This window comes from Lipotes vexillifer, unplaced genomic scaffold, assembly GCF_000442215.2.
Source record: "Lipotes vexillifer unplaced genomic scaffold, Lipotes_vexillifer_v1.1 scaffold97, whole genome shotgun sequence".
Taxonomy (NCBI): Eukaryota; Metazoa; Chordata; class Mammalia; order Artiodactyla; family Lipotidae; genus Lipotes; species Lipotes vexillifer.
In genome coordinates this window covers 1,370,703-1,384,953 of record NW_006775688.1, presented here as the reverse complement: position 1 = coordinate 1,384,953, position 14,251 = coordinate 1,370,703, and the positions used below count along the sequence as shown (strand labels likewise).

The following is a 14,251-nucleotide window of genomic DNA, read 5'->3' as shown; positions in this document are numbered from 1 at the left end:
ACACAGAGTGTATTACAGTAGGCACCCAGTAGCTGTTTGTTGAAAGAACAGTTGAGTTTGGAGGGAAAACAAGCTGGGTTGCTCCAAACCAGTGTGTTCAAAAACCACAAAGTAAGGGCATTGGTTGTCCTGTGTGCTTGCCCAGAGGGAACTTTCAAAAGGGGAATCCCCCCAAAAGTGTGGAGCAGTGGCAGCTCCACCAGGATAGTGAATAAGTAATTGCATTGAAAAAAGACCCCATTTATATGTTTAAGTACTTACTGCATGTTTAGTTAAAAATATCAGCCAATGTAATGTAGTAATTTTAATAATAGCCAATATTTATTGATGCATTCTTGGTGCTAGGTACTACTCTAAGCACTTTTCAGGTTTACCTTCCTTAATTGTTACAGACAACCCCATGGAGTAGATAGTGCCATCATTCCTATTTTACAGATGAGGAAATAGGCACAGCAAGGTTGAGTAACCTGACCAATACCTACAGACAGTAAGTAGCTGAGGTGTGATTTAACCTCAGACAGCCAGATCCCAGAACATGTGTTCTTAACTGCTCTGCTCTACCACCTCTGATAACTCATGTCATATTCAATCATTAGTCAACACAAAGTATACTTTTATGAAACTATTAAATCAAGAGATATGCTGAAACCAAAATTATTTCTGGTAACAGGACACTTTTAGTATTGTTTTATATATAAATAGCATTTCCTGAGCTCAGTTGGAAATTCTTAGGCCAAGATAAGAAGAGAGAAGGTGACTTTGTTTTGGGGACTTGCACTTAACCGGTGATGACTTAGGAGTCAGCCTAACAGAAGATTGGGAAAGAGGAAGCCCTCAGATCAGTGAACATAACCCACCTATTTGTTCCTTACAGGGCTTCTATAAACGGACCCCAGACTATCTTCAGATTAGAGAATGGAAGAGGTTGGGCTGCTTTCCGGTCCCCATGGTCCACTCCACATTCCTAATTGACCTCAGGAAGGAAGCCTCTGACAAACTGATGTTCTACCCCCCCCACCAGGACTACACCTGGACCTTTGATGACATCATCGTCTTTGCCTTCTCCAGCAGGCAAGCAGGTACTGTTTGTATGCGGTTGTACTGCCACCATGGAAACACTGCAAATAACCAGCTCCTTTGTTTTGTGCATTTTATTAAAAAAAACACTCTTAATAAGGAAATAGCCTTCCTATTCAAGTAGTGTTAGAGGCAATTAATTGTCTGCAGTAACCGTACCAGCACCCTCTGTGTTGCTGTCCCTGTGAGCACCAATGACCAAGAGCCAGGACTGGTCCCTACCCAAGAATCCACTCTCTTTAAAAAAAAAAAAAAGGTGGTGGTGGTTGCCGTGGGCCTGTGATTCGTTCTTTATGGTGCTATTGCATTGCTTTGTTCAATACAGGAGTCCTTTACTTAATTAGAAAACTGTGACAGAGGGCCAAAAGTATACTGGGGAAGACCCAGGCTTAAAAAATAGAAGTTTATTTCTTCTCAAAACAAAATCAGAGCTAGTACAGTGGCTCTGTTCCACAAAGTTTTCAGAGACCCAGGCTCCTTCTCTATTGCTTCTCCACCTTCCATGAGGTATTGTCCTTAATCATATGATCCAACATGTCTCATCAGTATAGATGCATTTCAGCTGTTGAGTGAAAACCATAGAGGGGAGGGCACTCTCTGGCCCTTTAAGGGTACCATCCAGGAGTTGAACACATCACTGCCATGCATAGCCCATTAGCCAGACTTAGGACATAGGACAACACCTAGCTCAGTATGTTGGGAGGCTCAAAATGTTGTCTTTATTCTATGCAGTCTAGAGCCCCAATTCTCTCTCTGGGAGGAGAAAACAAATTTTGGGAGGTAACCAGCAGTCTCTGCCACAGTCCCCCTGGAAGGAAAGGCAAAACCAGACTTAACTCTTTCATGAACCATTGTAGAGTTTTAGAGGACGACAAGTCAGTAGGAAAGTAGGTTATTACTCTTGTGTCACTTGCACATGCAGTCAGGGTCCCTTGCACATGCAGTCAGGAGGATATAATTCACTAAAGTGGTTCAACATGAGGATACACAACATTCCTAAAGCAAGGCTTTCTTCTCAGGATCATTCAGACCTTCCTGACAGAGGCCAGGTCTCATTAACAATGAGCCAGAAATGTGCCACTTAACCACTAGCAAAAGTGAGTTTAGAAACCAGGCAGATGGTGTATAAATTCACGTGGCTGTATAGTCAGGGTGGATGAGACCATGCACAGACCCCAGGCAGTTGAGGCAGGTTGCTGGCAGCTGCGAATATTAATAAAATTCAAGCTACAGCTCACACATCAGGCCATCCTAGAAGCCTTAGGTATCCCACTTATCAGTTGTAGATTTGGTAGGAATGAGAATATTTGGTGGAAATATGGAAAGCCGATTATTTTTTCCCTTGGCAGCTAGAACCATTTAGACCCTTTGGCCAGGTGTAGACATGTTTTAGGTCTGTGTCAGGGCAAAAGCAAGGTTGTCATACTCATGTGGATTGGAAGTTTTCATGAAGGTCCTTGTGTCAGCGTTAATGGTAACTGCTTCTTTCCACTTGGTCTGTGATTGGCTCTGATTTCTCCAGGATGGGAAGCAGACTCAGGGCCTTCCCAGTCCTTCAACTTGTGCCAGTCCTTTTGCTGAAGAGCTTGAAGTAAAGATGCTCCAAGAAATTGAGCTATTAACAATTACAATAATGATCTTTGCCTAACAAAGTCCCCCTTGATAGACATTGCGCAAGGCATTATTGTGACCCAGTCACTAAATTATTATGATATAGTTTTTAAAACCAAGAATTGGATTTGGGGCTGGAAGAATGACATGAGCTAGATAGGAATTTTTCAGCTATGCCCCTTGCTCGGCATGTTCACTTTTTTTTTTTTGGTATGCAGGCCTCTCACTGTTGTGGCCTCACCCGTTGTGGAGCACAGGCTCCGGACACACAGGCTCAGCGGTCATGGCTCACGGGCCCAGCCGCTCTGCGGCATGTGGGATCTTCCCAGACCGGGGCACGAACCCGCATCCCCTGCATTGGCAGGCGGATTCTCAACCACTGCGCTACCAGGGAAGCCCTGGCCTGTTCACTTTGACTTCATTCTTTATTGGTCAGATTCCCATAGGCCTACCCAGGACATTGAAAGCAGGTGCAGAGGCCCAGAGCTGTTTGATGATTCCGCTGGGAGGAGAGAGGCAGAAAAGCAAGGAGAGAGGGTCAGTCCTGTAGGCTTTCCTGCTGTGCCTAGCATTGTTTTAGGCTCTGTGACAGTTGGGGAGATAAGATCTTTACATGTGGAAACATAAATAATAGTTATGAAGCAGTGAAAGCTGAGGGGTCAGATCAGTGGTACAAACTCTGAATAGGGCAGGAGTCAAGATAGGAAAGAATGACTGTCATTTGGGGGAATGAAAGAGCTTTCCTGACAGACATGTGGCTCTAAAATAGCACTTTTACTCAGCTTGAAGTATTTTTAGAAGAGACTTGAATGAGCCTGGAGTCCTGTGCAGCCCATGGAGTGTTTCTAAGCTCTTTCCCTCTTAGGTTCAAAGCAAAGCACTTCCCTTCTGTCTTGAAAGAGTCTTGATGAAAGATGATTTATATTCTTTTGTTCTCACTCTTATGAAGCTCCCTAGCTATGGATCATCCATTGGAGTATCGTGTTTTTTTTATTGTTTTTTTTTTGGTGTGTTGGGTCTTTGTTGCTGCACACGGGCTTTCTCTAGTTGTGGCGAGCGGGGGCTACTCTTCATTGTGGTGTGCAGACTTCACACTGCGGTGGCTTCTCTTGTTGCGGAGCATGGGCTCTAGGCGTGTGGGCTTCGGTAGTTGTGGTGCACGGGCTCAGTAGTTGTGGCTCGCAGGCTCTAGAGCACAGGCTCAGTAGTTGTGGCTCCTGGGCTTAGTTGATCCACAGCACATGGGATCTTCCCAGAGCAGTGCTTGAACCTGTGTCCCCTGCATTTGCAAGCAGATTCTTAACCACGGCACCACCAGGGAAGTCCCATGGGGTATCCTTTTTTAAATGTCCAGAAGGAAATAGAGGGTCCACATGTCCCAGGCAGGACCATCTAACCACAAACCTCGACCCTTAATCTTTCATCTCCAACTCCAGGCATTGCCACATGTGGGTGAGGAGTGACAGGGGCAATCCAAGGGTGCTGGAGTGCTGGGGCGTGGCTGCCCATCCAGCCCAATAAGAGAGCACAACGGTCATGGGCAAGTCTCTGTGGCTCTAATGAAGCCAGGGTTGGGAGTTCACCTCCTGCTGTGGCCAGTGATCTGGGCTGTGTGTCATGGCCACAGTAACCATCTCTGGCACCAGCCAGTCATCCTCCACATGTCTGCCATGAATCAAAAGAGGCAAGAGATGTGGGTGACGGGCAGTCAGAGCTTCCCCCTGCACGTCACGGGGAGTGCTTGAAAGTGCCTCCCATGCGCGGGGATGGTAATCCAGAGTGTTTACTGGTTTTGAGACTTGGTTTCCAAATCCTGGGTGGGTAGAGAGATACCTGACGTTGGCTCTTTAGGGGCAGACGTTTGGCACTAATGGCTCTTTAGCGACAGAGGTGTGACCTTGGGCAAATCACAGCTTCTCAGACTCTGAGCTTCCATCACCAAGGATAAAGGTAGGTAGATCAATCTTGCAATGTTAAGGTACTAAGTGAGTGCAGGAAAATGTTTGCTATCTTCATAAAAGGAGTACAGGCCTTCAAGGTATAGTATCCTTCACCATTCTTTTTCAAAGAGAAAATTGTTTGCCCCAGAATTAGCTTTCACTGAGTGCCAAGTTCCTTCATAGATTTTATCTAATTACCAACACATTTTCTTTTAAATTTTTTATATTTTTATCCAATTATCCAGGTAGATAGTTGAATCAATTCGAATAGTCCCCCACAGTTTATTATAAAATCAGAAGTCCCCTGGGTGTCACCTCCCTGTACCATTTCCTTCTTTTAGAAGACAAGCACTTTTAACTCTTCTAGATGATGGTACAAGTGTAATAGTCACATCCATGTTTCTAAGTAGCATGCTTATAATGCTGCTTCTTGATTTTCTGGGTTTGCTTTAGGCAAATACCTATTGACTCACTAGTGAATAGGAGGAGTTAGTCCTCTCCCCTCCCTCTGCCACGTTCACGCAAAACGCATTCTTCCCATCACCCTGTCCTCTTGATGTAGTTACGTGGTACTTTAAGAAAGAGCCATGGTCAGTGTTTTTTGCTCTTATAATCATGTGAACCTAATTCCATTTATGGACTATGGCTAATTTTCCTTTCATATCTGACTTAACAATTGCCTTTTATATTTGCTTAGTTTTATTATTACTAACGCCATCCAAAACTAATACCTGACTGTCTAAAACTCCTCTTAGAATGGTCAGATTTAGCAGATGTTCTTTGTGTGTGTGTGTAAAGATGTCTGTCCTGGAGCCTCCCGTTGTTCTCTAACGTGAGAGGTGCCACAGCTGCGGAGCTGCAACTCTCTCCTCTTCTCTTCGGTATTGACTCTCCTGTTCACTGTGGCCTGCGTATTCCTTGTTTTTTGTTTTTTGTTTTTTTTGTAATCTTCCCCCTGCCCCTCTTTCTTCTCCCTCTTCCACGTCATCCAGTCACTGTCTGAGGAAGTGTGATGGCAAGTAAATATGACCTTGCACGTCTGAAAATGCCTTTCTTCTCCCCTCACACTTGATGGATAGCTTGGCTAGGTCTCATCTCCCCTTTTTACTGAAGCTTTGGAAAGTCGAATGGTAAAATTATTTACCTTATTAGGGTAGAGAGGCAACCTAAACATTAAGTCATTTCCCTTCTGTTTCCTGAATTCATCACGACTTCGCAAGAGGGTCCATTTGGATTTGAAGTTTCTCAGAAGCATTCATGCCGGCAAACAGTAGAGCTAGTGAGTCCTGTTGGTGAAGGCAAGAGAAGTGACAGTGCTTGCTGGACCAGCCCTGATGGGAGCTGGGTTCAGTAAAGGGGAGGATAAGAGCTCTTTTCTTTGTTCGTTCTTCTCTGTTAATGCCACAAGACAGCTCCACCTGATTTGGCAGGTGATGTAGCTGACTGGAGGAAATTTCATCTGCACAAAAGAGAGAAGTCGCTATGCAGGTAGTTCTCTGTCTGGGAAGCATAGGTGATTACAGAAATTAACAGATCAGAAGCTTGGACACATGGACCAGAGCTTGGCAGACTCATCCTTTTACCTAAGCAGTCTTTTCATTAGTCAGGACTGTCAGTTGCTGGATCTCTCTGAGACCCTCTTGATTCCAATATTCATAGCTACCTGGTTGAACACAGGTGCTATATATAACTCTTGGAGTAGGCCAGCTGGGGCTGTGAAGACGGGTTTTGAAAACAAGAGGGCTGTGCTATGTCTCTGGTATTGTCATACTGAAAGTTCTTAACAGGACTTGAAATGCAGACTTTCTTTTGTCCCTTTCTGACTCTTTTATAGAGGTTTCATGTCTGTTGGTTGACTCCAAATCCATGCATGCTAACAGAAGAAATCAAACCATGGAGAATCATGGAAAATTTTAAGTTTCCTTTGTTTTTTATTTTTTGTTTTACATATGCTTAGAGTTAGCTTTAATAATCTGTCAGCCTTACAGGATTTTCCTGTTTTCTTTCATATCAAATGTGGCTTTTATTCCTCATTTTCTCTTTATTTCCTGTAGGTGGATTACAGTGTTCCATTCTGTTCTCTGGAGCGGGAATTCCTTGCCTCCTTTTTGATCCCGTCATGCCTTTAGTGTTCATTTCAGGCCACAAGGATGCTTTCTCTTCAGAGAGAAAAAAATCAATTTCCTCTGAGCTGAAGAATGGCCCAGGGTTTTTATTGGCCCCCAAATTCTGGTTACACTTTTTTAATAAAGGAGCATTTTTGAGGTCTGCACACCCCGCCCGGAACAACTACTTGTTCAATTTCAGTGCCCAACTCAGCTTTGGCCACAGCCTAGTCTCTTTTTTCTTAGTTGTCACTGTAGAACTAAGAAGTGTATTTTCTGATTGACCAGTTTTGTCCCTCTCTTGTGTCCTCAGGCATCCAGATGCACCTCTGCAACAGAGAGCACTACGGCTACCTGCCCATCCCCCTGAAGCCCCATCAGACCCTACAGGAGGACATTGAGAACCTTATCCATGTGCAGATAGAAGCAATGAGTGAGTGACCCAGGGGCCTGGTAGTGGCTCATGTTCTGTTGCCACCATGAACATACCAGCTACTTTTTCCTTCTCCCAGGACTGGAATCTCACAGCCATCAGTCAGCCTTGGCCGAAACATAGTTGTTCATTTGTTCATTCATTCTCAAACTTTTCCTATGTGAAATATGAATATGACAAAGTCTTTGCCTTCAAGGAGCTTCCCTTCCACGTGGAGAGCTGGGTACACAGTAAATACATTTCACACAGTGTCCTGAGGGCTATAATGGTGTTTTGTCTATGGATTTAAAATCTAACTTTGTTGCTTTCTAATTATATGACTTTGGGCAAGTAATCTAACCTCCTTAGTTGTGAAATGAAGGTAAAACATCTAGGGTTTGGGGGCAAATTCCCCATGATATATGTAAAAAGTATACTAGCGAAAACAATAATTATGACTTCAACTTAATAATAGCTTATGGTGTAACAGATACCATACTAAACATTTTTTGTACTCTGTCTCATTAATCCTGACAACAACTCAATGAAAGGGGGTTTTATTATTGCTCATATTAAAGATGAAGAAATTAGGATGTAGAGAGTTTAAGTATCTTGCTGTAGATCATTCTGCTAAATAAATGATAGATTGGGATTTGAACCAACATTGCTATCTCCAAACTCAGACTCTTAAACACTGTATCATATTGCCTCTGGGTCTGGCATGATGTCAGAACTGGTAAATGCTCAATGATCAGGGACTGGCATGATGTCAGAACTGGTAAATGCTCAATGATCAGGGACTACACTAATTATTATGTGTAATGAGCAGTGGTGTCCAAAGGAGAAAGTAACAAAAGCACTCTGCCTAAGGGAGGGTGCTGGAAATGGCTACCCAAAGGAGGGAATATTTGCACTGAATTTTCATGCAGTATCTGAGAAACTCTGTTATTCATCACTAGAGCATAGGATGTGTGTATGTTGGCAGTTGGGGTGATTGGGGAGGCACAGTGGGAATCAGGGCTGGAAGGTAGGCAGGAACCCAGTTAGAAGGACCTCTAATGTATAAGAAGGTGTTTGGACTTTTCCTGAAGGGAAGGGAGATTTTAAAGAGATTTTAGCAGCGAAATGTCAGGTTGAAAGGTTGAAAGGTTGAAATGTCGGGATTTAGAAAGGTCACTCATGGTAAGAGAAACATGGCTGGAGCAGCATGGGGCAGTGGGTGCTGGTCTTAGGTCAGAGGTGAAGAGACCGTTTTGGACATTACATGGTAAACTAGGCAAAAGCTGGTGAGGATCTGAGCTAGGGCAGGAGCAGTGGGAATGGAGATAAACTTATGACATAGACTTGAAAGGACTTAGCCAAGAATTTGTGGATGAACAAAAGGGAGGCAGAGGAAACCTTGTAAGTTCTGACTTAAATGTCTGGAATGACTGCAGGAATTTTAAATGCATGGAGATTAAAGGAGACATTTGCAAAGAAAAATCATGAGTTCATTTTTAGACCCATTGAGTTGCTTGTGAATATATATTTCCTGCTTCTCACCCCCAGACAATAAATTCCTTGTTCATGTTAGTGTCAAGACATAGCCCATTCCCTGCCACCTAGTAGTAGGCACCCAGTAAATATTTGTTGAATGAATGAATGAGTTGCCCAGTGGATAGATGGAGAGATGAATCTGAAACTTAAGTTCTATCAAGTCTAAAGATGTTGAGTTGGGATTCATCAACAAGATAATGTGATATCACAGGATTTTAAGAAAACAGGAACATGAGATATGGAAGGAAGTTCAAGTAAGATAAGGACTGAAAAAGAGTCCAGTGGGTTTTTTTCAGCTAATTTCCATAACAAGAATGGTTTCAGAAAAGGCTGACTCAGAATTTAAAGTGTTTGAGAAGTAATTAAAAAGCAAGGACATAGAGAGAAAGCAGAATTTTTTCTTTTAAGAAACATGGTTAGGACCAGAAGGTAAGACAATAATAATTATAAAGATTCATCAGAAGATTCCTTTAAATAGCAAGCTCTCCTACTGTTTTTGCACAGGATTGTGTTTGCAAAACATCAGTCAGCCCAGTATACCAGGGACATATTGGTGGTGATGAGCAAAGCATATCTGTAGACTATACCTGGGATGGAGAGCAAAGCACCCCTAACATTACAGCCTTTGTTGCTGATGCACACGATAGTTTGCAAGCCATTTGGTCTTTCCCGGTCTCAATGTCCCTGAGTTTGAAAACAGAAACAAGAGATCACTACTATTCTCTATGAGTACAGAGAATAATAGAGATAATGGAGAAATAATAGAGTATTAATGGGTAATATTAATACTCTATTAATAATAGAGTAGAATAATAGAATAATAGAGTATTCTTGGGGGGAATGAGGATTGAATAATCAGCTGTTTCACTGGGATAGTATTTCTAGGACCAGCCCTTAGGAATTTCTTTTGTGAATTTCTTTAATACATAGTGTCTCTGCCTCTTCTCTATGTTGTAGACCCAGAGGCCAAGGGCAGTATCTTATTGCCTTCTATCCCAATCACCTAGCACAGTGCCTGACATATAATTGGTAGCAAACAAATATTTGCCGAATGCATGACCAGACAAGTGAATGAAAGAATGAGCAAATGAATAAAAACTGTGTTGCAAAGAACATGCAACATGAAGCCAGAATAATGGACTTGAACCCAGGCTCTATCATGTAAGAAGGGAGAATCAACCTCTCAGAGCTTTAGTTCCTTTATCTGTGGAGTGAGGATAATAACACTGACTTTGCTGGGCTGAGAGGAGCAAATAAAAGAATATACATCAACTCCATAAAACAAAGAGGTGTTGCTATTATTAGGACTCCATTTAATGCTTGGTAATGTGTGTCTCCTTATCATCCCCATGCCATGGCTTTCAATCTTGACTCCAAGTAGATGTCAGCCCAGAGAGGCTGACCAGAGCCTTGCCTTCTCTTCTTTTCCCCCACAGAACTGAGAGCATAGAAAGTTCCCTGTACACAGAAACACACACACTGTCAACATCAATTTTAATGATTACAAATATGTACAACACTATGCTAGGCAGGTAGGTTTCATTTGGGAAGAACCTGTAATTTATAGCTGTCGTTATTGATCCCCCGTACACTCCAACTCTAGTGAGAGGCACTTTATATATGGCGTTTTCTTTAATTCTTGTATTTACCTTCTCCAGTTATAATTTTGTTAAAATTTTAGATCCTGAATTTTAAAAGACAGAGCATAATTGGGATAATAAAATAATTGGAAAATAAACCTTTGAGGGTAATAATGCAGAAACACACTGAAGGCCTATGTAGGATTAAGAAGAGGCTGGTGATGATGAAATCATAGCTGTCAAGTGTCCTCAGGAAAGATGAACTAGATGCTAAAAGCACTAGTTCATCTGGGACCCAATGGGCAGTTAATAAATGGCTGCTAATAGACTGTACAACTGAAGCATTAGAAGAGGCATAAAATTTATGTACGAACACCGAACGCCGACCTACAATGTATGAGTCACTCTATGAGGGTACTGGGGATTCACAACATTTTACAACCAATTCTGTTTTGGGTGTTTATATTTAACTAGGGAGACAGGACAGACATTTTAAAAAGACCCCAATGATGCCGTATATTGCTTTGTGAAAGGAGCAGTTATAAGGGCAGTACGAATTTGGAGTAAGGAGAGATTGCTGTGGGCTGGTGTGATCGAGGAGAGCCTGACACTTCTTAAGCTGGGCTTTGATAGAAGTGTGGAGTTTAAACAAAGGGAGTGTTATGGTGAGGGCACTATACGCAGAGGAATCAGACTGAACAAAGGCATTGTTCAAAAAGCATTCACACCCTGGAAGAGAGTAGGCTTTAAACAGTAGAAGGCAATAAAGTTTGAGTGTTGGAGTGGTTTAATCGTTATGATTCTTGAATGCTCAGCTAAAGTACAATGCCCATTCTAAAAGCAGTAAGGATGCAAGGAAGGCTTTAGAAGAGAGCATCAGGCTATAAGTATTTGTTAAACACATACTATGTTCCATGGATTGTTCATATGCTGGGGATGCAGCAGTCAACAAAACCAGCAGAAGCTCTGCCATCAAGGAATTTATATTCCAACACAGAGAAATATACAATATATCAAGGAAGTAGCCGCATGAATATTTGGGGGAAGAATGTTTCAAGCAGAAAGGACAGCACATGCAAAGGCTGTTAGGAAACAGCCGGGGGTACTCCAAGAACAACAGGCCAGTGTGTTTGGCATGTACAGAATGAGAAGTTGAGTAGGAGATGGGGTTATGGTGGAAGAACTGTCCAGATCATGCAGAGCCTTGTGGCCACAATAAGGAATTTGGACTTTATTCTTTGGGTAACAGGATTCCATGTGGGTGTGGCAGAGAGAGTGGCATGATGTGATTTATGTATTTAGGTAAATCACTCAGGCTGGGGTGTGGATACTAGAGTGTAAAGGGACCGGTACATCTCTCCTGGTGAGAGATGATGGCGGTTGGAATGCAAACTGTAGTAGGAAGGTGATGAGAAGCAGGTGGATTTGGGATATATTTTACGGGTCGAGACAACAGGACATACAGAGACCTGGATGCAGCCCATGAAGGAAAGAAAGGAATCGGCAATGACTCCAGGATTTTGGCCTAGTATACCATTTAATGAAATGGGAATGGCTTTACAGGAAAAGACTTAGGGAGGGAAGTTGTGGTCATATAAGCTTAAGATAATTATTAGACATCTAAATTGAAAGGTTAGGAGATACTTGGATATATGAATCTGGAGCTCAGGGAAGAGACTCCAGTTGGAAACAGACATTTGAGAGTCATCAGCATTAAAAGGATATTTGAAGCCATGGAACAGTGTGAACTTGTTTTGTAGGAGAACGTAGAAAAGAAGAGGAGAGAGTGGAGGACAGATCCCTGGAGGACACAAACAAGCAGAAAGCTGGAAGGAAAAACTAAGAAGTGTTTCAAAAAGGAAACAGATGCTGTTGAGAAGTGAAGTCAAATGAGGATACAGAACTGATCACTGGTTCTCTCAAGGTAGACATCTGTGATGACCTTGATAAGAACCACGTCAGTGCAAATGACTGGAATAAAGCCCACTGGAGTGGGCTGAAGAGAGGGCCATGGGGAGATGAGAAAGTGGACTCTTGTTGGCACGGTAATAGAGAAGTAGGGTAGTGGCTGTAAGAGAGTGACAAATCAAGGGACAGGTTGTTTTGTTTCATTTTGTTTTGTCTTTTATGCTGTTTGTGGGGTTTTTTTGGTAGGATTTTAGCATGTTTGTGTGCTGATGAGAAAAATCCAAAATATAGGGAGAATTTAATGATGTAAAAAAAGATAATTTAAGATCCTTGAGAAAACAAGTTCTAGATAGAACAGGGATGCTGTTGCAGATGGGAAGGCAGAATGTGTAGGCAGAGATGCAGCTGGGTTTGTAGACTTGAGGTGGAAGGAAAAGGTAGGTCTAGTTTGGCTTTAAACATTTTCTCTATGACATATATAGTCCAGTCAACAGCTCAAGAGAGATGTTGAAGATTCCAGGAGAGAGAACAAGACATAAAATAGACCTCTCAGGGAATGGGAAAATAAATTTACTAGGGAAGCATAGTTGCATCATTTGGCAGTATCGCGTGCCAATTTGACATCTGTGGCTATAATTTTGAAATGACTCAGTAAACGCAGTTGTGTGAATTTCTTTCATAGTGTTCTTCTTGGTGCTAAGAGGACAGTCAGGTTTAACTAGGATTGGGGTTTTGCCAAGCAAGATCAATAAAGGGAATCAAGGGTCTTACAAGGGATGAACCATGAAATCTAGGTTGGGTACTGATGAGAGTGAGAACAAGAAGGGTGTGATGGATGCAGACATGGTAGTGGGTCACTGAAAGAATGACTGTTGGTTCTAGATTGTTGATTGTTGGATGGATCACCATGTGGATGCTGAGGTTTGTAAAAACGATGGCAGGGACACTGAAACTGTGAACCAGAGGTTGGAGTCATCAGTGGCTGAGGGAACATGATTAGGAGGTACAGAGTGCTAAAATATGCTTCAAAGAAGCCAGTTTTTGAAGGATGAAAGAGAAACAGTTTGCAGTGAGTTGGGGGACATGAGAAAAATCAGCGTTCACTCCGACAGCTGAAAGGGAGGCAGTGTCCTCAAAGGAAAGCCAAGTTTTAGTCAAAACAAAAAGGCAAAGAGACATTAAGAAAAAGGGAAGGGACTGAAAATATCAGAGAGTTTATGAATTTCAGACTGGAGTTTCTGAGATCAGAGAAGAGTTTGGGCTGGGTGGAGATGGGGTATAACAACAATGGCTAACACTTTTTTTTTTAACATCTTTATTGGAGTATAATTGCTTTACAATGGTGTGTTAGTTTCTGCTATATAACAAAGTGAATCAGCTATGCATATACATATATCCCCATATCTCCTCCCTCTTGCATCTCCCTCCCACCCTCCCTATCCCACCCCCGCTCTAGGTGGTCACAAAGCACCGAGCTGATCTCCTTGTGCTATGCAGCTGCTTCCCAGTAGCTATCTATTTTACATTTGGTAGCGTATATATGCCCATGCCATTCTCTCACTTCGTCCCAGCTTACCCTTCCCTCTCCTTGTGTCCTCAAGTCTGTTCTGTACATCTGCGTTTTTATTCCTGTCTGGCCCCTGGGTTTTTCAGAACCTTTTTTTTTTAGCTTCCATATTTATGTGTTAGCATACGGTATTTGTTTTTCTCTTTCTGACTTACTTCACTCGGTATGACAGTTTCTAGGTCCATCCACCTCACTACAAATAACTCAATTTCACTTCTTTTTATGGCTGAGTAATATTCCATTGTATATATGTGCCACATCTTCTTTATCCATTCATCTGTCGATGGACACTTAGATTGCTTCCATGTCCTGGCTACTGTAAATAGAGCTGCAATGAACATTGTTTTTTTTTTTTTTTTTTTTTTGCGGTCCGCGGGCCTCTCACTGTTGTGGCCTCTCCCGTTGTGGAACACAGGCTCCAGACTTGCAGGTTCAGCGGCCATGGCTCACGGACCTAGCCGCTCCATGGCATGTGGGATCTTCCTGGACCGGGGCACGAACCTGTGTCCCCTGCA

At 42.6% G+C, this 14,251-nt stretch overlaps 1 protein-coding gene across 2 annotated transcripts in view; it reads left to right on the top strand.

The window, feature by feature from the left end:
- Positions 1 to 14,251, top strand: part of COLGALT2 (collagen beta(1-O)galactosyltransferase 2) — a 129,536-nt gene that overhangs the window by 77,951 nt on the left and 37,334 nt on the right. For both annotated transcript variants that reach the window (XM_007450152.1, XM_007450151.1), the window contains exons 5-6: positions 875 to 1,079; positions 7,047 to 7,166. In XM_007450152.1, the coding sequence (XP_007450214.1) occupies positions 875 to 1,079; positions 7,047 to 7,166 (325 nt within the window). The remainder of the gene's footprint in view (positions 1 to 874; positions 1,080 to 7,046; positions 7,167 to 14,251) is intronic.